The following is a 24479-nucleotide window of genomic DNA, read 5'->3' as shown; positions in this document are numbered from 1 at the left end:
GAAGACCAATGTTTGGAAAACACTGGTCTAAAGACAGCCACAATCTTTTCTCTCTCTCTTATGAACCAGTACAACTATGTTTTGTGACGTTTTTTAGAGGGTGGTTTCTGGGTAAAAGTATTTGCCTGGAGTGTTGAAATGGGAAAACTTCTGTTTAAGGCAGGTGAAACACACCACATATCAGCTAAACTGAAGAAGTGTTTTCACATTTGTGAGTGAAGGAATGAAGCAAGAAGTTTAGGAAAGTGCATAGAAAGGTAGCTGGAGATAGAGAAGAAAGCAGAGTAACATGAAGTTTTAGTTTTAGGCTGCTACTGGAGACCTGGTATGATGCTAAGAGGCTCCACAGACGGCTCCAAAAGGGTGGGCTGGAAGTGCCCGTTTTTGCTCCCTAGGGCCGCAGCAGCAGCCAAACTGTACGGCGTCCCTCTGCACCAAAAAGAACCCAGAAAAATTTAGGTGTGCGCGGCCAACGCAATGAGTGTGCCATCGGCACACTGTTGTGCATTGATGATGCGAGACTGGCGGCGCAACGTACAGATACTGGGGGCATTTGTATGGACTAGGATTTGGGAGCTTGTGGTCGCTGCATGCTCCCAAACCCTAGAAATAGGGCCAGGATGGCACTTCCCCCTGTTTCTACCAGGCCAAAGATACAGGATCTGTTCCATACCAGGAATTTTGCTTTCCTTTACTTACTCTCTACAGAAGCAAGTAAAATTGAAACTACAAAAATACCAGTGCTTTTTCCTCCAAAGGAGGTTGAAATATTGCACTCCCAATGAAAGTCAGTTCAGATATATTTGTTATACAAATTATCTGGCTGTATACATATCCTTATGGTCTTCTCATGGTTTGCTGGTTTCCTTCTAGGTTTTTTTTATGTAATCTTTATTAATTTCTTCCTTTAAAATTACAAACAAATAGACAAAAACAGAAATGTTGCTTAATTTGAACATAATATATATAATAGTATAATATGCATCCCCCCTTAAATATCTTGATTTAGCTAGTTTATGTTATATATAAACTCAAGCATAATTAATTGTTTTCCTTTTGTTTTATCTGTCGAGGTAAATTATTCTTAATTTGTTTGACTTCACCTTCTTTTTTATGTTATTATTATGTCTGTTTTTCTGTCTTATTGTGTAGTTTTGTGTATAATTACCTAGAAAGGTTGATTTGTTTTTAATATAAGTTCTTGTCTTTCGTTATCTTTGTTAACTCCATTTTTCTTTACAAAAAGTCAAAAAAACTTTTAATTCTTTCCCATCTGAATAAATGTCTTCTATTGATCTTGTTAGTTTGTCCATTTCAATGGCATCATACAGTTTGATCATCCATTCTTCTATAGTTGGAATTACTGGAGATTTCCATCTTTGTACTGCGAGAATTATTGCCAGTGAGACCATGTATAAAATTATTTTCCAGTATTTATTTCTATCTTGTATTTCTGTAATGTATTTTAATTTAATTGATCATAATTAGCAGGTAGATTTCCGGAGTCATCCCGAATCTTATATTAGGAATTTTACAGATATTCTCATCATTTTGTTTCCAGAATCTACTTATGTATGGCCAAGCCCACCACATGTTTCCAAGTTTCCTTCTAGTTTTCTGAAGGAGAAAAAGAAAATGACACAACCAAATCTTCTGCTCAGAGCTGATACCCTTATGCTTACAGTTTACAACATGTGTTGTAGAGAGGCATCAAAGGTATTTAACAAAGTCCACAGTTTAGGGCAATGTTATTATTTGCTCTAACCAAAATACAATCAAATCTTTCTCATAACTCTTAATTGTACTGTGTATGTATATGTGCCTTCAAGGTTGCCTTTTGAATTATGGTGACTCCATGAATTTCATAGAGCTTCCTTAGTCAAGTGATACTGAACCAAGGAAGATGATTTCACCAGTTCCTTCCTACATAGTATTTAAAAATGATGAGATGGGAGGAAAACATAAATGTCCAAAATTTACATCTGTTGGGGCCATGGATTCTGGTAGTAAACATTATCAAAATGAAGATGGCAAGCTCTTTACATCTTTGAAGGGTTTGAAGAATTTGAATTCGCTCTTCCCCAGTATTGTACCACTATTTCAGATTATGATTGTGGGCTACAAATTAATCCTATATGTACAAAAATGAAAGTTTTGTTTGGGGTAGATTTATGCTTACCAAGTTTTTTTTTTCACAGAAAGGAAATAGAAAAAAAAAAATACCTAGCCAAACATTGGGTATGCTATAGAACAAAATACTAGCGGCAGTATTTTAAAAGAGCAAAACTACTGTACTTGTAAGCTTTACATGAAATGACCTCTGGCATGTGGAAGTATACCACTTCCAAAGACTAGATTAAATATGTCAGACCCTGGAGTCATTCTTTTCATCTGGACCAACACAAGACAAGAACATAAAATAAAGTTGCTTTCTTTTCATATTACCTCTCTGATTTATTTTAGACAGTTCATAGTGGCTACATCATATGTATTTGACAAGTTTAGACACTGTGATAAAGTGCTTAGCAAACAGATAGGAAAGACACAATTTTTTTTCTTGAGGTGGGAGACTCATACATTCCATAGGGGGATATAATTTCTAGCACAAGTTTTGCTCAGAAATTTAATGGAAATATTTGCATCCCAATGTATCCATGCTGAATTTGTTTTTATACTTATTACAATTCAACAGAAGCCAAATCTTTTTAGACCAGAAAAAGTGGCTTAATAAATATAAGGTTGAAATAAAAGGTGAATTCCTTTTTTTTTCTGCTAAAGGATACAGACATGCTTATACATTATTTGTACATTCCATTTTATCTGTACATTCACTCAGATGTATTCTATCAATAAACAAAGTGTACACCAACCCTCAACTCCCACTCAAATTAGATTGTTAGGCTATGGAATATTACACAAATATGTCTATCAAAACCAATAGGGAAGCTTCTGGTTTCTCCTCAAACATTGATGACTTGTGATTGATAAGAGGTTCAGGACCTACCCCAATTGGTCTAAAACACTTTGCCATTGGTTCATACTCCAATCAAGCCCTTTAACAAAAAGCAAATTCATTAGCGCCATTGCTTCCCCACAATTGATCTAGTAGAGATGGAGCCACTGAGTGCTTTGTTTTTTAAAACATTTCTAAAACTATTGTTAACCACTGGCATCACTGAGGTGTGTGTGTTTGTGTGTGCAGACAGCACCAGGTGACACCTTAAGGGGGGGTGACACCACTGATCCTCAAACATCTATATTTTGGCAGAAACATTGTGGCACTTGCCTGTATCTCTTTAAAATGCTTTAAGAGATGGTGGGAGTGAGGTGAAGCTCAGTGGGAGAAGAAAGGAGGGCCCCCAGAATTTTTTTAAAATTAAAATGTCAAATTTCAAAATTATTTTTTTTAAAATTGATTTTTTAATATATTATCTTTAAATTTTCTTTAAAAACATTAAATTTTAACCAAATCTTCACTATGTATATGTAAATAAATTTAGGTTATGCATATGATATTGTAATTTGAAGGTATAATTTTAATGTTGCTAGTTGTTTATGTCACAACTATTAGCATTATATTCATGATATATGAGAATTATGATTTATGAGTAACATTAGAGCAAAAAAAAAGCATTACTAAGGATTCTGTATGATGTTAAATGAGAGGGGGTCAATGGGGTGGTGGTGACACCATGCATGCCCACACTGGGTGACATCAACCCTAGGGATGCCATTGCTGTTAACCAAAGTAGCCAGGAAGTAAATAGAACAATGCATAAAAATAGTTCGTCCTCACATCCATGAAACAGTCCCTTGTCTTCAGTCATTCCCATCTGAGAATAACTGAAATGTTTAGTAAATAACTCTTAAGGATATTCCAAACACCCAGTATTGCAAATATCCTCCCTCCCCTGAAATGTGGTTGCTATAAAGGATGAAAGGAGGCAGTAGGCCTTGTTCTCCTGCATTTTTACAAGATGCTTGATGGAACTGGAGATCAACTTGGTTGAGTCCACATTCTGAAAACAGGAATAAATAGCAACTTGACTACAGAACCACTGTATGATACAAATGATTGTATACTACTTTCCTTACTCCAAGATAGTCTCTGTTCCATTAAAAGTTTCATGTCAGGAAGAAAGTCAGGGGTGCATATTGTTCCTGTACCACTCCACCACACTGGGACAAATTATTGATTTCTAATAGATAAGTGCGGAGATAAATGTTTTATTCTTGCAATTATTAACTTATATTTTCTTCTGACATAATTTCCTGAATAACATTTTAATCTAGGAAAAACAGTGCACAAATAAGTATACATTGTAGAAGATGTCTGGCAAATTCTAGTTGGCATTTCAGATGCTAAAATAAACAACATTGCTACTTATTTGAAGCAGAAGTTATCATTTTTGAACTCACTGCAAATTTTCTAGTCCTAGCAAAAGCACAAAGTCACAAGTTGTAAAGCTATTGTAGGTGGGAGAGGCTCATTAATTATAGAAGTGCAACTGACCGCTGTGGTGAAAGGTTTCTTCAGATGTGATACAGAAGTTCAGGAGGAATTTTTTTTACTTCCACTGGCTGCCTAGCTTTCTTTTTCATGGTATGTCAGTTTCCTGCCAGATTTGTTCATAACTGATTTTTATTCAATATACTGTATATTCAGCCTTCTGTGTTATTTAAACTGAAGCAGGAAGGACCAAGCATCCACCCACCAATGAAATTATTTTTTTACAAGAAACTTGGAGGACTATACTATCCATATTATAATGTATACCCAATAGATTATTATGATAACTATATATTACAGTATAATATTAGTTGATCTGTATATTCTGATACAGGTGATCAATTCATACATTACAGGCATTTCCTCGCTTCAATTGCAGCTCATTCTACAAGAAAACTCGTTGATTTAAAATCCTAACACTTCCTTATAAAATCCACAAGTAAAGGATGGGTTGGCAAGGCCAATGTCCTTTGAGACGTTCACTTCTGCTTGACTAATAAGAGGTTGTAGTGATTTTCCAGTTATCGAAAGCCTTAGGTTCAGCTTTGGCACAAACAAAATAGTGCACATGGAAGCACAAACTTTAATTAGATGCTGACTGAAAAGCTAAACCTGTTGTGCTAATATCCAAATAATTTCTCATCTGAGGATTATTTTGCATTAAGACATAAAACCCCATGGAGGAAACATGGTTCATTAGGTGATTCTAGTAGCATTGCAGGAATTGGAAGTAAGAAAATGACATCCAAGACACAAATGACCTTTTTGCTGAATAGGTCAGTATGCTTCAAAGCCAAGATTTACTACCACCTGCAGCTCTCTGAGGTGCAGAAAGAAACAGTTCATTGCTAATTCAGTTATTCCCAAGACATTCTTATTTTCTTTTTGAATATAGGATGATTTAGCATGATGTCATCTCTCAAAATTAAGATTAACTATAAGTCATTTTCAACTTGTTTTATCTGGTTAGATTCTGAAGAAAATAGCTGTAGTAGCAATGCATGTTTCAATATGTATTGCTTTTTTCCTGGTTGCTGATCATATCAAGAAAAAAGGGAGGGAAAGATATAGAAAGAAAAATTCAATTTGTATAATGCATGAATTTATAAAATATATCCTAAAAAACAAAACAAAAACAAGGAACACCACAGCCTTTGCTTGCTTGCATGAGTGGCACATAGAAAAAGACATGAGCAAGTTGCAAAGAAAATATAGACGTTTGCTGCATTCTTGAACATTTCTGCCTCTATACAACAATGATCAACCAATTTCACACTGACTGTAGATGGGATGAAGTCCCATTTATCATCATGAAGAGATTAAATAGAAATATGTGATTCATAAAATTTTAGTTATTGTACCGTTCATTGATACATATAATCACACAGTCTTTTTTCATAACACTGTAAAATTGACAACATAGGGTCACAATTAAAAGAAATGAGTCTGCCTGTCTTTTAACATTGCCATCATAGTCCTTATGCTGTGTCCCTTTGCCTTCAAAATGGCAATAACTGGTTGTTAAAATAGGACCAAATAATAAACTAGTTATGGTGCCGTTCTAGGGGGTTTTGGTTTGTTTTGTGGGGGAGGGTTGATCAGGTTTTTGGTGGCTATAACTTTGTACTCCGCTCTTGGAAGTGGTTTAATGTTGATTTGGTTGAGTTCTTTTTTATTTCATTCTGACATTATAGTGATTTTATGCTATAATGTAGACCACCTTGCGGGAAGGTGTAGCTGAAGGGCAAGGTATACATTAGGGGTATGAATGTTTTACAATCTCATCACTGGAAACAGGAGCCATCATTTTTCGATGAACTTTTGTCTAAAAACAATTAAATTCTATTAATTCTTACCTGTCTTAAAAAAAAGGGGCCACCCCCAAATTAAAAAGATCAGAATTCACGATTTTTCCATAAAGACAACATAATAGCCTATTTATCACATAACAAACATGGTACTATTTTACCATAAACATTTAAATACTATACCTTTACAAAAACCAACATTTTTTTCATTTCGTATTACTTAAGATGAACCATAGTTGCAGTTTGTCCTTGTCTTTGCAAACTTCATACAGTTCTTGCATCACTTTAATAGCTCTTTCTGTGCACTGATTACTTTTTGGTATTTCTGTAACTGATGGCTCCTGTTTCCAGTGATTCGTCAATGTTTGCAGAGCTTTATTGTAAGGTGTCAGTACTGCAGACAAGTTCTCAAAATCACTGTCATTATATATTTGATCTGTGAACCAATAATCTGCCCACTCATATGAAATAAATCTGCAAACTTTCTGCAAAGTAGGTCTTGTTGATGGTATTAAAATAAATGTCAGCATAACAAGAATTGCTATTGAATTCCACTTGGCATTATTGATGTTTGGGATTTTGTGAAAGTTGATCAAAGGAAAATTACCTTTTTCTTTGTAGAATCGGAAAACCCATGTTAAATTAAGCAAAAACTTCATATCGTCTCTCCATCCTGATGTATCTATGATTTTATCTGTACCATTAACAAACTGTTAATAAAATATAAAATAAAATAGGAATTCTTTAAATGTATAAATTATAAAATTATGAATAATTGAATATAATGGTGTATAATGTATACTTGTATAGCCAGTTATACAATACTGTATATACTACACTACATAATATACCTCGTATGCGCTAATACTGTAATACAACATTTTGATTTGGGAGTGACTTTAAAAAAAACACAGGGGAATTATCACTTTTTTATTTGTTTTTAAGCAAAAGTTCATCAATTTATGATACAGGAAATATATATATATATATATATATATATATATATATATTTATATTTATATTAAAAAGGTCAACTTTTATATGCCTAGTATACATCCATTTAATAAATCATAACCTGACAAAAAGTGTAGCCCAAATGTAAACTTGGCCATGAGATAAATAGAAATAAATGATACTACATGGCCAGGTAAAGGTTGATAGATGCCTGAATCCAATTAATAATGCCATCTCAGGCAGACTCACTGAATAAATGAAAACTTGCGAAGCTAACACTTAGACAAGCTTCTTTAATGGAATGAAGTTACTCTAATTGAGACTAACCATTGGATTTAGGCCATAGATGGGAAGCCATTTTAAGTTCCATCAACACATTTATAAAGAAATATAAGTTACAGAAAGACAAGAATGTTAAAGAAACAATCTTTCATGAATAGTGAGATGTTATGAAACCATAAATGCTTTAAGGATAGAGTACATGAAGGATTGCCTCCATACAGATAAGACATTCTATGCTCTAAGATCTCCAGAACAAACTGTGGTTGGAACAATATACCAAATTTCTTAAAGCATTAACATGCAGACATGTGTTCAGTGGGGTTTACACACAGGTAAGAAGATGTAGGTTAGCCATCTGACTGATTTCAGTAGTTTTTATAATAATATCTGCTCAGTTTTCATGACAATGCCTTTACATTCCTAACTTCAATAATTTATATCAACTTGCTGCTAGTTGAACACGCTGAGAACTACACTGCTGAATATTAACATGAAATATAATAAATTAATAGATGCATATGTATATATGTGGTTTCCCCCCCCAGACTCGTTCTAAGTTCCGTTTCTGATTACTTTGCTGCAATGTTTACAAGTGATGTTTGTGAAGCAAAGCAAGAAGAAATCAAAATGGAAGGCATTGATCCAAGTGCACTCTGGGAACTTGTTCAGTTTGCATATACAGGTACTGTAGTGCATTATATTATATTTTTTGTTATGAAGACTGGTACTTTTGTTTATTTCTCTTTAACCACTAGAACATATTCTACCATTTCAAATTTGTCTAATCAGAAATGATATATGTTAGGAATGATGAACATGGTAAGGAATGGTGTTGTGTGCCTTTGTGACATGGGCTGCATTAGCGACCCCCTCCCCCCCCCCCCCGCCACAGGAGACTTTGGAGGACTACAGCCTCCTGATGCACCCATGGGCACAAAAAGGGCATTTCCACCATATTTTTGAGGCCGGGGGGGCGGGGGGGTTTAAACGACAGGATGTCTTGTCACATCCTGTTGAGTTCCTTTGTTTCAGAAGAGGAATCTCTTGTGATGGAAATGCCCCTCCTCAGTCCTCTAGGGGCAAAGGTTGTTGTTTTTTAAAGCAAAACAATTTGAAAAAAATACTGTTAGACCCCACCACCACCACCAGGGGGAAGGTGGGCTGAAGATGTGGTAGAAATGTTGTAGAGGGCTTTGGGGGTGTTTTGGAGCAATATTCTTTGATCCTAGGGGGCCCTGGAGACTACAAAAATGATTTGAGGAGGCCTCATGCAGCCACTCCTTCTATAAATGGTTGTTGCACTGTTAGGAGAATTTTGTATCATTATGAATCTATGGAGACAAATTTGCATTGCTGCTGGGGCTAAAAGAGTAGTGAAACTGGTTTCCATTAATGTAAAATATGTGCTTAGATAATTAAGTCTACAGTTTGGATCTTCGTTTTTTTATGTTTTCAACATTGTCCCACAAATTAAACATAAACTTCAAGGTGACCTAAGTCAAAGTTGATCAAAAAGAGTCAAGTTGTAACAAATACAGCTTGGTGGTTAAGGGACATATTACAAATGTGAGTTTATTATGTAATCATGCTAGAAAGAGGTCTGCTTACCTTCCATGTTTTCTGAAACAACACAGAAGTGAATTCTACTTGTTTCCAGTTCTCGTTTCTATCATGGTCTTGCAGCCAAAGGAGTGCTTCTCATTCTCAGTTCTAGAGTTATAAAGTGCACCAGGTTAGGGCTGGAAAGAATATTTCCTGTAGTTTACTTCCTGGCTGTGCTGGCCAAATGGCCGTAATAAAGTTATTATTATTATTATTATTATTATTATTATTATTATTATTATTACTTCCTGGCCAGAAAAGAAAAGAAAGAAGAAAAGAGAGGGGGGGGGAAAGAAATTTCTGATGTTTAGGAAACCCAGTTGGGAAAAAATAACACAGAAGTGAGGATTCTGTACAGTTTTTGCTTGATATCTGTATATCACAAATCATTTTGGAAATTGTTTCCATGTAGACATACACACACATTTCCAGATCCCTATGTGATTTCTTTGTGAACAATGTATGTGAGTGTTTTGGGAGTGGCTCAGGAGCCCCAGATAGCCTTGTTCAGTGATCAGCCTGTGCAGAAAAGGAGACAGAGTAGCACAGTTCTGGTGCAGGAAACAACTTGCGGTGCTCCATGTGAAAGATTCCTGTGACAACATCAGGAGGAGCCCAACTGTTGATCAGCACATCCCTCTATCTGGCTTGTTTCCCTGGCTTCTGTCTGACTTTCTTGGCTTCTTGATCTTGGACTGTAACCAATGCACTCTGTGGCTTGTCACTCAGCATAGTAATTTGTGACATTGTGGGGCTTTTGGCACAACAAAATCCAGCAATTTTGCACAGAACTCTCACTAAAAATAAATTGATTCTCCATTGTGCGAAAAACATATATTTAATTCAAAAGAGCACAGTTCTCAAAATCTCACATTGGCATCTTTGTTCAAAATCAGTGTGGGGAGGGTGGATTGTACCCCAAACAGGAAGTTTGCACACCAAAATGTGGCTATCTGGAAACAATAGATTTTTACCCACAAATTTTGTGCAAAATCCCCATATACATTTCTATAAAAGTCTGTTTTACACTGCAGATTAATATCTATATAAAAACACAGAATAACAGTGTCTTTGCTGAGATGCAAAAGGAATCAGGAGTCAAACACCTACAATCTGCTTCGGGTCTCTTTGGAGGTATGCTATTTAAATGATGCATGGGTCCCAAGAGTCCGGAGTTTGCACCGAAGCCACACTCCATTCCTAAGCACCGGAGTGCATGTGTGTGTGTGTATAAGTGTATATAGGCAGAGGTTTATAAAGGGAGCTGTGTGTGTGTGTGTGTGTTTGTATCTGTTTTAATTGTTTCTCTAAGAATTGAGAAAAGGTGGGAAGCTTCATTCCCTCAAATTTATCTTGCTTTTCTGTAATTTCTACCTAAAGGAGAACTCTGGTTAAAACACTTCATCACACAGCACAAACATTCAAAATAAACCACTAATAAAATTTCACAATAGTGTTTATAGTGCATGACTGTAATCCTGTTTATGGTTATCTGGGAGTAAAATCCATTGAACTATTTATGACCACATAGACTGTACTGTAGAGCTTTAACAAAGATATTGCAGTATTGCAAAGATATATTTATGTATGTTGCACTTTTTATTTTAACTAATTTTTCTCCTCCATTAAGTGTTTTAAATTAGTATTAAGATATTTGTTGAAACCTTCCTTTGTTACAATAGGATTACTATATATTATTTTATTATATAATATCAATTCAGAATTTTTATTAGGACATAAATGAAATTACTGTTTCACTAGGACTGCCAGTTTAATTCAAATGTTATGTATTATGCTAATATGTAAGTAACATTGCTGCAATGTATTTTTGCTTTCCCTTGAATACCAATTACCTAGTCTTGATTCAGGCAGACCAAGACTGGCTAGTTTAAAAACTAGGCAGTTTGCATCCAGTACTGAAGATATAGCAAAATCTATTCACGTGCAAAGTTGTCCATTTGTAGATCAGTTATTTAGATTTGTCATGTTTAGTGGACTCAGACCTCAGAAACCAAGACAGCATGGTAGTGTAGAAAACTAGAGCTTTATTTTGGATTTAACCACAGGCTTGGCTGTGTCAAATCTGTATTTTCCCCAAATGGACTATCCTTTAAGAATTCCACCTTTCCAACCCCTCGTTCCCAGTCTGCAGCCCCTGGCTTTGTCCCATATCAAAGGGTCCTTTGAACATTCCTTCTTTCCTCAATTTCCTCCTCTTAATTATCATATAATCTGTCCCAGGAATGAAGGTGTCCTCTGTTTACCATTAGTGTTCTACCTCAGGAAACAAACAAGGTCATAAACTGTGGTGCACCACATTTCATTTGCTTCACAAGTGTCCCCCGATTGCTGCCTCCTTCCTTTAGTTAGCTCTAGCATTATTTCACCATATCATTTTATTCCTATTACCTTCTATTCCTTATCTTGACAGATCCATAGACAAATGGATATGCCATTTCCTCATGGGGATGCATGCCCAATGATAATTTCTCTGAATCTTAGTACCAAATACCTTAATCAGTGCTGTCTCAACTGGCATTGCTTATAAACAGTTTTTGGAGAGGTAGCTAGTATCATGTTACAGTAAATAATAAGGAACCCTGCACTACTTTGAAGGCCATGAAATTTATTATAGTATGAGCTTTGAACTGCCAAAACCACAGATACATGCTTGGAGAGCAAATTGAGTCTGAAAGCCTAAAAATGACTAAATTGGGGCTACCATACTTTGGACACATCATGAGGTGGCATGCTTCATTGGAAAATATGGTAATGTTTGGTAAAATGGAAAACAGTAGGAAAAGAGAAAGACTACAGTACAGATGGATATATCCAGTCAAAGAAATCACAGCTCACCTCTGACCAATGATGTTGATAACCAGGGCTCTAGGCTGTCATCGAGTTGCTCTAAGTTGAAGTTGAATTGAAGGCAAATAAGGGCAACAAAACTTTTGTGAATGCTGGCCACTTAATCAGATACAGTACATGAAGTGTTGCTTTCAAGTGGGCAGATTCTCAGTATAGAATGGGGATTACAAACAGTACAGTCGGAGGGAATTCATCAAGACTCAACCATATATCTTCTGGTCTGAACCATGATAATGTTTAATGCAATGTTTTGTGTTGTCCAATATTTTGAGAATCAATATTGTTAAAGTAATTATTACTGTCTGTACTTACCTACATTTCAGTTCCATTTTATCTCATTCTTTAAAATCCCTATGAGTCAAGTATGTTTATATAGAGCTACCAACATGGGATGAACATGTTTTTTTCCATCTGATGTTTTGGACAGAATCCATGAAAACCTATGCCATAATGCAAAACAACACTTTATTTTGACATGCACATGAAGAAATGAGAATCAGTGAACCTTTGGCTTGCACATTTATCATCCCTTCTACTCTTTCCACATGGTCAGTAGCACCACTAGATGGGTGTTAGGGGTTCAGCCATACCAGTTGACAGCATCACAGGAGCTTGACACTGAAATTACTGTCTATAGACATAAAATTTGCAGGGTTTGTGGACTCCCTGCATTTGCAACCAATATTGAACTGGGATAAAAACATCCCTGAACAATTGACCAGAACTGTGATGAATGGCAGATCATGTGCCCAGAGACCATCTCCCTCCCATTCAGCTGCCATCAAGATCCTTCCCCTTTTGTGGAAATAATAATAATAATAATAATAATAATAATAATAATACCAGTGTGATGCTGCTCCTACCCAGTGCCTTGTCTGCCAGTGCAGTAACACAACTGAAATGCAATATTATGATGTAACTATAACAGTCAGCTGATCCCCTGCATTGGTAGGTAGGGAGGAGTGAGGAAGAGTAGGTCCATGGGAGTGACAACGTGAGTTACCATGAGCAGCTGCACTGGGTGACACCAAACCTGGTGACACCACTAGCCAAAGCTTTTACTTTTGGTCAAGTCTGGCTTGTCATACTGTCTGAATCATTTTAATTTTTAATTTTTATTTTACATGTACTAGTTGTAAACATGTGATGCCTATGTTCTGGGAAATTTTTAGGTTTCATTTTTTATCCTGACAGACAAAGTTTCATTGGCTGCACACCAATCAATAGGGCACTGAGTTAAAACAGATTTTCACAGCTTGTTACCTATCAAGATGAATAAGACTGCCACATCAGGTAGATTTTGCAGGCACTAGTTTTGTTGTTTGCTTGAGACCATGGAGTGGGGAGGAGGGGGTTCAAATACTTGACAGGTCATAAAAATTGGTTGCTGGGTTATTTGACATAGTGGATCAAATATGGTGCTAGGCAGAGTTAAAGCAAGAATTGCCTAATAACAGCTGTCATCAAGTACTTTTCTTGCTCTGAAAAAGCGAAAGGATGGAATAGCAAGTGTAAAACATCTGGTATGAAAATACATTTGGCAACAAAAAGGTACACAAAGGAGGCAAGTTTGTTTGTCTCCTGCCAATTTTTATACTTTGATGATTTTGGGGGGGATGGGTGGGCATTAAATTTGTAGGAATAACTGGCTAAGATTACAGATGTAAAGAATATTCACAAATGTTTTCCCTTTTTTTAGAAGTGGTGACACAGCACATGGAAAAAATTACACACTTTAACATAAAGGGATAGGCTAAGTCAGTGTTCTGCTTATGGTTATGAGAAACCTTTGGAAAAGGAGAAAAATATATCTTCATTCTGGGGATTTAAAACTTGAAGTTTCTACAAGTAGAAAGGGATATAAATCATTTAAATAAAATAAATGAAAAACCTCATTAGTTTATTTTTACAACCAAAACCAAAATGTTTTCTTCACCCACTGGGCAAGATTATGAGAGTCTTTGTGTAAATTGGCATTATTTTTGTGCAAACAATTTTTTTGTTTAAAAAAATCTTGAAATGCAAAACAACAACACCAACAAACCAATAAAAAGTCATGGTGTTTGACCTTTATTTATTCTTTAAAGGTGTCTCAATGTGTTGAGGTACCCTTTCTTGAAAAGGAATCGAAAAATGAATGCAGTCTTTATTTTCCTGCTCCATAATAATACCACAAATATGTAGCTAAAACACCTTTAGGTTAAGACAATGACAGGAATGTATGCTCTTGACAAGTGTTCATCTAGCTACTGCAGTGTTGGTAAAGGTCTATAAAAGAAGAGGTCTTTTAGATAACTTGCTTTCATTCTGGGTTCTAAATCCCTGGCAAAAATTGCATTTAAGAGAAGTAAAGGCAAAAATCCTAGTGACATCACAGGAGTGATTCAGAAGCTCCCCAAAACATCACTCAGAACTACTTAGAACACTATTCTGTCTCACGGTTATCAAAATCAATGAACTTCATTTAAAAATTCAAAAATAATTTTCAAGTATCTGGCATCCCTTCCTTGCAATGGTCTGCTCATGACTTATGTTGAGGAGCTTAGGTATTTGAAGTGACACCAACAAAGAAAGTGTATACAAAGCAAGCTGACTCTGTTGATGTGAAATCACTGTGAAAAATGTCATGATCTGAACCAGATTGTCAGAAGTCGTATCAGTATATGGGGTGGCACCTTTTATAGCATTTATATTTAATTTATATTCTCGCTAGATAGTACTGCTTTTATTTCATAATCATATCAGTTTCTAAAATGTGTTTATTTTCTGCCCATTCTCACACATACAGCCCTTCATTTATCCCATTCATAGATCACCTGTCTGACATTAAACATACAAGTCAATGCTTTTTTATTTTTTAAAAAATCACAACACAAAATTAACATAGCACAGTGCATATTATAAAACTTCCACAATTATAAAATGCTACAGAATATTATAAGACACCATAAAATGGGAGCTCGACAACCTCAATAGGTCCACACACCAGTTTTCCACCCTTGGGAGCCTTTAAGGTCTACACAGACTTTCAGAAATGGCAAACAAAACAAGCAAGCAAACAAACAAATGAGAATGGGAAATAGATGAGATTATATTTCTGGATTATATGGATTTGCATTTGTTCCCTCAAAAAACAAAGAAAGCAACAATACCCCAATAGTTTGTTTAGGGCCAGTGACAAAAAACAGTTCAGTACCTGAAGGCTATTATTTCTATAACTAATGTCAAGGTGGGGAAAAAAAGTTTGCTCAAGTGTACATTTTCTCAAGTGTACATTATTTATATTATTGGATTTTTTCCTAATGTTGCTAGCTAAATATGGGAGTCAACATGTTGTAGTTGTTTGAGCATTGGACTAAGACTCTGGAAACCAGGGTTCAGATCCCTGCTGCATCCTGAAAACTAAGACTCTGGAGACCAGGGTTGGAATCCCAGCTTGGTCATGGAAACTAAAACTCTGGAGACCAGGGTTGGAATCCCTGCTAACCCTTTGGATGACCTTGGGCAAGCCACAAACTCTCATACTCCCAGCAAGCCACATACTCTCATGAAAAAAGCCTCTGAACAAATCTTGCCAAGAAAACCCTTTGATAGATTCATCTGGTTGCCATAGGTTGGAAATGACTTGAATGCATGCAACAACAACAACAACATATTTACTATTTAATTTGTTTGACATGCATAGGTATACTGAGGTATTGAGAGGAGAGCAGAATTGTGTCTACTGAGCTGGCCTCTTCTTATCACTATTCCAAATCTGGGGAAGAAGTCTGGCACACAGGCATTTCATTTTTACAGGAAACACTGTACAGATACAGAATCTAAGTGTGTACAGTTTATGTATTCAAACGATGTACAATGCATAGCATAGTCCCTTTCTTCCCTATTCATGCATAGATATGACAAAATATGTCACACAAGAGTAAATAGGGAGAGGAATGTGAATAATCTAAATAGAATGAGGCTATTCACATAATTTGGTAGTGGAGGAGGTATAGCTCTTTCCTATTTTCAGTGAAATAATATTTATAATTTTCTATAAAGTTTTTGATTTCTTCAGTAAACACATACCATAATCTGCCCAATCTGAGGCAATATTACCAATTACAACTCAAGGATACTTGCAAGCAACCTTTTCAAGATTTTGTCTGAGTGGAACCAGTAATCTACCAGCTGCTGACAAGAGGTTTTAGTGAGATACTGAGTAATAGCACAAGAGTCAGGTATTTTCATTTCATACTTATCTCATGCTTTTTGAATTATAAGCATTATTTTAGTTACTTTTTTAATAATGTCTTAGTATTCATTTCACTTTCTGTGCATTCATCAGTTTATCCATCCATTTGTTCGCTCTCTCTTTGTATCTGCAGGTGCTGTAAAAGAAGTGCATTTCTATAGACAATTCACTCTTTCCCTTGCGTCAGTCATTGTTATTTACTGTTCAACCCAGTGGACTCACTTGAGTGAGCAGTTATTTGTGAAGTAAGTTGTGTGCAGGTATGTGGGCTGCAGTAATGCCAGTGGTGGCACCTGCTTCTGTGAATCTTGTAAAGCTCCTAAGCAACTGAACAGCTAAAAGAAATTAGAAAGTCTAGCTAGACAGTGAGTGAAGTAATAATAATATAAGGCAGAGAGTACATATTAACAGATATTGATTACCTTAAGAAACACAAGTTCACCATTACATTTCTCCTGAGATAATATAGATGTGGAAGAACAGAGTATTTTGAGAAAATAGGCAGAAGAGTACTTCTCTCATGGAAAAAATATTCACAGCTAGAAGAGGGTTGTCTGTTTGCAGCTTTTGTCAATTTAAAACAAACTCCTAAATGCTTCCATTCCAGAATCCCACCCACCAGGCTATATCTACATCATTCACACTTAGGGACTGTCTACATGTTAATGTATCCCTCATGCTATGTGGATAGAATGTGATCCAACCACATACAATTTGCACATTTGGGCTTTTTGCACCATCATCCCCCCCAACCCTCCAAAAAAACTCATGCAACTTTAGTGCACACTAGAGTAACTTAAACTCATGTCTTGGCCTTCACGTATGGAACATTTGTTACTGTATTAAGTGATTTCCATTTGCCTCCTATGCATATCATTAATTGTTTTTAATATAAGAAATATTGGAATGTAAGGTGATAGATGTTACTGACACAGTTCTTCCTGCCTGTCTATCTGTCTCCATCTATCCATGCTTTGTATATTTATTGGTATATAGGTGTGAGTGTGTGTGTGTGTGTGTGTGTAGATATGTTACAAAATAAATATGCATATATTTGAGTGCTGGGGACAGAAGAGAAGCTACTTTACCATCTGTTTGAGGGAGAGTCAACAACATCTTGAGGCCCACACAAAATAAGAGATTTTGTTGCAGGGCAAAGTAGAATGGTCTAGAAGTGGTGATTAGCTAAATTCATTTCAAACTAATTCTGTTGGATTGCTTTTAAGCAGATAGGCAAGCAGCTGAAATATTTATTATTCTTCTGATTAACCTAAATTATGCTTTGGTGACCAGATAAAAATTAAGTGATTGCTCGGTTACTGCCAAAGTGGAGAAAAATTTATCAACATATGTGAATGCTGAATAGCATATATTTACTTATCATGCCCAATAAGTCTTATCATACTTAGAGCACATGTCTCATTCTTTCTTCAAGCCAATCCTTCATTATACTGTAATAAATCCACCTTTAAAGCTACATTCATACAAGCATATACAAATATATGGAAATGCTGAAATAAAATTTACTGTATTTGATCTATACCAAGAATAGACCAAATGAAATACCCATGACTTAAGTTATAACTTACTTTAGTTATAACTAACAAAAATCTCATTTTTAAGTGGATGAGTTATACTTATGACTAAACTATTGACCCAAATGTAGGGTAGTAAATTCCATTTAAATCAATGGAAAAATTACTACCTGGTTCCATTGCTTTCATTGGCTGCATTACAGAACTGTGTTTGTTTTAGAAATGAATTGAAAATGAACAAATCTCATTCACATCATCAATGATTAGAAGAGCAGGTGGACCTTCTTGTTGAAAGCAATGGTCACCTCACAGGATGAGTGCTTTTATTATTCATTGGGGACTATGCTGCTGGTAACATGCAAAGGAGTTCAACAGCCATCCTCAAATTTCTTATGACAAGAGGAGGCCATTATATCCCGGCAGGACACAAACTCTCTGAAGCCAAATTGGTTGCACAACTGCTTTATGGGTCCCCTCCCCAATTCTGCACCATTAGAACTTGTGCAATCCAAATTTCTAAGATGAGCATTGCAAGATGCATAGTGGGTCTCTAATGCAATCCTGAGACTGGAATCAGGCTTTATGAAAATGGAGGCCAGAATGTGAGTGACTATATTCAGCTACTGCCTCAGACTATCCTTCTTTCCCACTGGCGTTGCTCCACTTACTCTGACTGATGAATTCCAGTATACGTGGAAACAGACTGCAATGATTAAAATTTCTTCACTGGGTTTCTCTATGGATCTTATGCTCAACATGGGATATGAAAAGGCTAAAGCAATCATCAAACAATGGGAGGTGGATATGGAGTGACAGTTAGACCTAGGTGGCACTGTAACTTTTATTGTTAGTGACTCCAACAGATATTTAACTTCACCTATGGCATATTTAGAAAAACTCAAAGTACCTAACCACGGGAGAAGTTTCACATTGGCATGATGCCATGCCCTTCCCTCAGCAGTTCTTGAAGGCAGATATAAAAAGATCTCCCTTTCAAACAATGTCCATGCGACTCTGGCCAAATAGAGACAACAGAGCACATATTACTTCAGTGCTCATACTAAAGGGACATCTGCCTGAGCTTTATCCTCTACTGTATAAACATCAAGGGCACACCAGTCAATACTACACTTCTTTGCTGCTTTCGGACACCATTCCAGATATAGCATATGATGTTGCCAGATTCTCTGCAGCTATGGTTAATATCAGCAATGACCTCTGTTGTAGGCTAGTATAAATCTTGCCCTACCACACTGGATTTTATAAAGATATTTTAAATACTGTTTTTACCTGGCTTTTACCTTGCTTTTACCATTACCACAGCATGGGGGGTGCTTCTGGATCTGTCGGTTCAAATGACAGCTCAGATAGATGCAATGGCCCGGAATGCTAACTATCACCTTCAGCTGAAATGCCAGCTGTTGCCCTCCCTAGAGCTGGAGGACTTAAAGAAGGTAATTTTTAGGTCCTCCAGCATTAGGAAGGAGCACATCTGGTGTATCTGCTGAAGCTGATGTTGAAGTTGTTCAAGTCCAGTGGGCTAGGGGTCAGAGTAACTGTAGTCTACAAATAATATCTTAATGTGACCAGATTAGCTATTAGGCAGCTATATCACATTGATTGTGTGTACCTGGGCCTGGACAGCAGGAGTAAACTGGGGATTCTGTTAGTGCACCATCAACTCTGCTGCCTAGCAGACTCCCTGGCTGAGCTCATGAAACTGATGTCAGACTTGGTATTGGAGTCACCCAAACTTTTGATCTTGGGCAATTTCAACATCCCATTTGAGACCAGTCTGTCAGGAGCAGATCCAGCATCCATGGCACCCATGAAAAACATGGGTCTATCCAGATGGTTTCAGAGCCCACAGGTCACATTTTTGATGCTGTCTTCAGCTTGAAACATACAGACTTGTGGGTGGAGGTGATCTAAGTTGTCATGGAGAGATAATTTTCTGGTCAGAGTTACTATCATAGCTACTACCATTCCTGCAGGAGTGGTGGATCTATTAAGATCGTCTACCCTAAAGGCTAATGGAACCTTTAGGATTCCAGGAAGCCTTAGAGGGCCGTGTGGCTGGTGCCAGTAATGATCCTATTAAATTTCTGGTCATCAAGAAGAAAAGATGTCAGCCACAAATGCCAGCCTGAAGATGCCAACCACAGATGCAGGCAAAATGGCAGGAATAAATTCTTCCAGAACATGGCCACATGCCCCCCTCCCCCCCCAAAAAAACCACAAAACTTCTGGTCAACAGATGGAATCTGTTCCATGACATGATTGTTCCCAAACGTCCTCTCTGGTGTGAAGTCAAAGGCTTTCCTGTTTGGGTTTTTTTTTGGGGGGGGGTCTATGGGGCCATGTTCTGGAAGAGTTTAATCCTAATGCTGACATCTTCAGACCTTTTACTAATTGGGCCCCATGGTATACAGGGGACTTCAGGAAGCTGAAATGAGAAGGAGTATGACTGAAGAGTGGACTAGACTTCTATTAGACAAGACATACTATAAGGTGGCAATACATGCAGCGAGAAACTCAGGCACCTTCCCTCCTGAATCCAATTCTAGACCCTTCAGTAGTTCATTGTGTTGCTTTTAATGATCACTTTACAGATAGAATTTCTTGGATGAGAACTGGCTTAGATGCCATCATTGTAGTGGAAGTTGACAATTGGGTGTCCAATGGACACCCAATTACAGTTAGTTCCAATTGGTGAGTACCACTGATGTGGACAAGTTGCTGGGACATTAAGGAAGACAATTTGTCCCCTTGATCCCTGTCCTTCCTGGCTGGTCATGCAAAGTGGAGATGTAATTAGATTTTAAGTACAATATATTATCAATGCATCTCTCAGGTGAGGAAATTTTCCATCTAGTTTAAAAGAAGCAGTGGTATGGCCACTTCTAAAAAAAAAAAGCCTCCCTGGACCGCTCATCCTTGAGGAGATCATAGATTATATGATATTTATTTTTAACTGATCTGGCATTACAAAGGGGCAAGGTCAGATTTTGTGGGTGACTTGGCTCTCTCTCCAGGCTCCAGATGATGGCAGAGTGACTGGAAAATAAGACAGGTCTTAAGTATCTCTCTCTCCTTCCCCTGTAACAACATGTCACCCTGTCCTTGCCATATCTCTCTCTGCCCCAAACAACTGGAATTGCTGCCCCATTTTCTATACACATTACACTTTAAAATAGACGATAAAAGCTATAACAATTAAAACTACAACAACTCTAAAAATCTCTAGTCAGTCATTACCAATTTGTACACACTGGGTTAAAAAGCTAAGTAGTTGGCTAGTCCAGCATAACCATAATCTCAATTCAGTCCTACAGCTGCCACTCTCACTGATAGCTAATCTGTTATTATTTATACCCAGTTGTATAAAGTTTCTTTACAATATACACATGGGATTCCAACATACTACAACAACAACCATAAATACAACAGATTAAAGGACACAACATGAACTATGAACCACCCATTCTCATCACTTAGTGGTTCCAACCATTGTATGACACCATACAGCTACTGAATAAGCACCAAACAGGTGATGCCCTTTGGCACCACCCTTTGCCACTGCCTTGGGCTTCTTCTGGTTGATATAATCTCTGCAAGCAGCTAGTTCTTACTCCTAATAAATAAGGTGATTGGTTCCTCAGGCAAGGCTACTGTAGTTCTACTTGCCTCCACCACCATATTCTAGATAATATTTTGCCACACCACCATGTTTTAGATAATAAGGTACTCTGAACTGAATGCTGTTCTGGTAAGGAGGGCCTAAAATAGCATGGCAGATACCTAGTTTATTAATGTTACTAGCAGAAATACCAGATTCACAAAGTTTAGAAACCTTTTAGTTCTCACCCTTTCCTAGTTTTCTGTATCTTTTCCTCTACTATTTCTTCTATTTTCCCCACCTCTGCTCATGTTCTTTTCTGTATGATATTTTTCTCTCACCTCTTTGTATATGTGCTCAGTCTTTCCCCAACTCACTCCCTATCTCCCACCAACTGGCTGCTAGTGCTCCCCTCCCCTTCCTTGAAATGTTTGATAATAATAATAATTTTTTAATAATTTATTATTTCTATTTCCCGCCTCTCTCTACGGATCGAGGCGGGATAACAACAAACTCACATACAATCATACAAGTATCAAACATTAAAATTATCTCAAAATAACCCTCCTATAACATAAAAATACAATGTAGTACAGTACAATTTAAAACAATATACTTGCTGAACCAGAGTTAGGATTCAGATTCATCTCTTTACACAGTCAGGAGTAGAGAAAAGGATGAGCATGTGACTCAAGTCAGCTCTAGTGGGAAAGGCCACCGGAAGAGATAGTTCAGCTGCATTGGAAAACACTATGGGAAACTACCTTGAGGCTCTTGTTAAGAAATGAATTTCCAGCTTTGTCTCTAGGGAATGGCTAGCAACTAGTGGCCCGCAATGAAAAAGCAGGCTTCAAAGAGATTCTAATTAGCTAAAATTAGCCTGTTTTTAAAAACCAAATAGCTCAGAGACACAGGCCCCCACATTCCCTTGGTGTACATGCCACTTTTGTGTGTCTAGGTTCTTTCCTAATGCTATGGCAGAATCACACAATCCCATTTATTATTATTAGTTCACTTAACCAACTTGGGATTTGTGAATCAGCATTACAGAGTGAAATTAATGGAGAAAATGGCATTTGGTATCATAGAACAAGTTTATCCGATGTTTTAGAATCTTGTTTCAGCAAGACTACATGGCTGAAAACATTGAAGTTGAAAATGAAAGGTTATAATTTAGCAACTACCTGCTCTGGTACTATTTGGTTCCTAATTTATACATCTGAATATTAAAGCAAAGACATTATGAGTTTCAGTCTTCCCCCCAGTTTTCTCATCAGTGAAAGAAAAATGAGAGTAGAAATCTCAGAGTAATTGATCTCTCCAAACTTTTTTATTTCATTTGTTTCACATTACAATGCAAAATACCTTTGGGTAATATTGTATGCCATATTCTGTGCTGCATTGGACCCCCAGTGAAATACTATTCTCTTGGAAGACTAGTGTCTAGTAGAACTAAACTTAACTGGAAATACATTCAGAAACATAACTTTGTTAGATTGGAATATCAGTATTTAAATGGTTCTTGTAGCACCTTTGAGACTGAGCAAAGACATTGTGGCATAAGCTTTCATAGGGGTGAAACAGACTGCCTCAAAGGGGTGGCTTAAAGCTGCCCCTAAGAAAGCCAGATTGGGGCCGCTGCAACCACACACTGCAGCCTCAATCTGCCTTTTTGCCGCCCCCCCCCCCCCCCAAAAAAAAGCAGTAAATAGCCATTCCTTTTTGCACTGGCAAAAAGCCAGCTTTTATGCCCCCCTGTGGATGGAATCTGGCTTTCAGGTACTCTGGCAGCATGTAGCATATAAATGCTGCACCACTGGAGCAGCTGGAAGCTAGCCCACATGTAAGCAGCTGGGTGGCATGAAGTCGGTTCCTGGGTGGATTCAGATCATGTGTCATCAAAACGCTGTGCTTTGAAGCCACCCAGACGGTGGCAGAAAGGGGCAGTCTGTTTTGTCCAATAGACTTGGTTTCCTACCTCATATGCATGGAGTGAACTGGTGCCCAGGAAGGACCTTTATAAATGGAAAATTGGGAGGAATAGCTGATGGTGTTACATCTTCTAAAACTTTCCTAACTTCTGTAAAGTTTATTTTTCATCTATCATAATAATGATAAGAAAATTTTTCATTCTTGCATCTTTGTTAAACTCACAGCTGCCTCAATTCGTTCTGAATTGGCAAAATTTTCATCTGTATCTTAATCTTCTGTATATACAGGTTGTCTGGAACTAAAGGAAGATACCATAGAAAACCTCCTCGCAGCTGCATGCCTTCTCCAGCTCCCTCAAGTAGTTGAAGTCTGTTGCCATTTCCTCATGAAGCTTTTACATCCATCTAACTGTCTGGGAATCCGGGCATTTGCAGATGCCCAGGGATGCACAGAGCTTATGGAAGTGGCTCACAACTATACCATGGTAAGGCAACCCCATTATATCTTATTGCATATAGAAAAACATAAACTAAATAAGTGAACTTTGCCAGCATTCCAAGTTTTTTCTTGAGATTCTGTTTTTATTCCTGATACCGTCTCATGAATAGTTTTAGAGGGACTTTTAGTTATATATGAAAAATATATTAAGAATAGGGCTGCTAAATAAATAATAGAAAATCTGCTAAGACATTCTTCATTCAGATGGCACTATGTGAGACAGTGTTATTTGGAGCTGCAGGTTTTTTGTGCTGTTTTGTTTTACCCTTAAATTAAACTTTATATTCCTGGTGTTAGTTTTAAAGTAATGTACTGGATTAAGTAGAACAGCATGTTTCAAACTACAGGATTCTAGCTAGGCTTATTTAACAGGCTCATATATCCCAGCTGTGGGTTGAGATGCAGGGTGATTATACCATCATCTAACAAAGTATTTGACTTTCAGAAATCATAAGAGGTTCTAGTTTTTGTCTGGCAATACTCCAGCTTTGAAAGTTGCACTGGCACCCATGCCCCTAGTTTTTCAGTGCCAGATGAAAACAATAGTTTCTTATAGACTTTGAATAAGCAGTCAGATCTATACTCCACCCTTCTCCCACTATAGGGACTCAAGGCAGCTGACAACAAATTTAAA

General features: G+C 37.1%; 1 protein-coding gene across 2 annotated transcripts in view; it reads left to right on the top strand.

Moving 5' to 3' along the window:
* The window catches only part of KLHL1 (kelch like family member 1), a 193180-nt gene that overhangs the window by 45100 nt on the left and 123601 nt on the right, over positions 1-24479 (top strand). For both annotated transcript variants that reach the window (XM_089507962.1, XM_089507961.1), the window contains exons 3-4: positions 8100-8236; positions 23635-23831. In XM_089507962.1, coding sequence (XP_089364088.1) covers positions 8100-8236; positions 23635-23831 — 334 coding nt within the window. The remainder of the gene's footprint in view (positions 1-8099; positions 8237-23634; positions 23832-24479) is intronic.

The sequence above is a fragment of the Sceloporus occidentalis genome, unplaced genomic scaffold, assembly GCF_023333645.1.
Source record: "Sceloporus occidentalis isolate IW3139 unplaced genomic scaffold, rSceOcc1.0.p SCAF_2, whole genome shotgun sequence".
NCBI classification, from domain to species: Eukaryota; Metazoa; Chordata; class Lepidosauria; order Squamata; family Phrynosomatidae; genus Sceloporus; species Sceloporus occidentalis.
The sequence above is the reverse complement of the archived record's forward strand: the minus strand, read 5'-3'. Positions and strand labels throughout refer to the sequence as shown.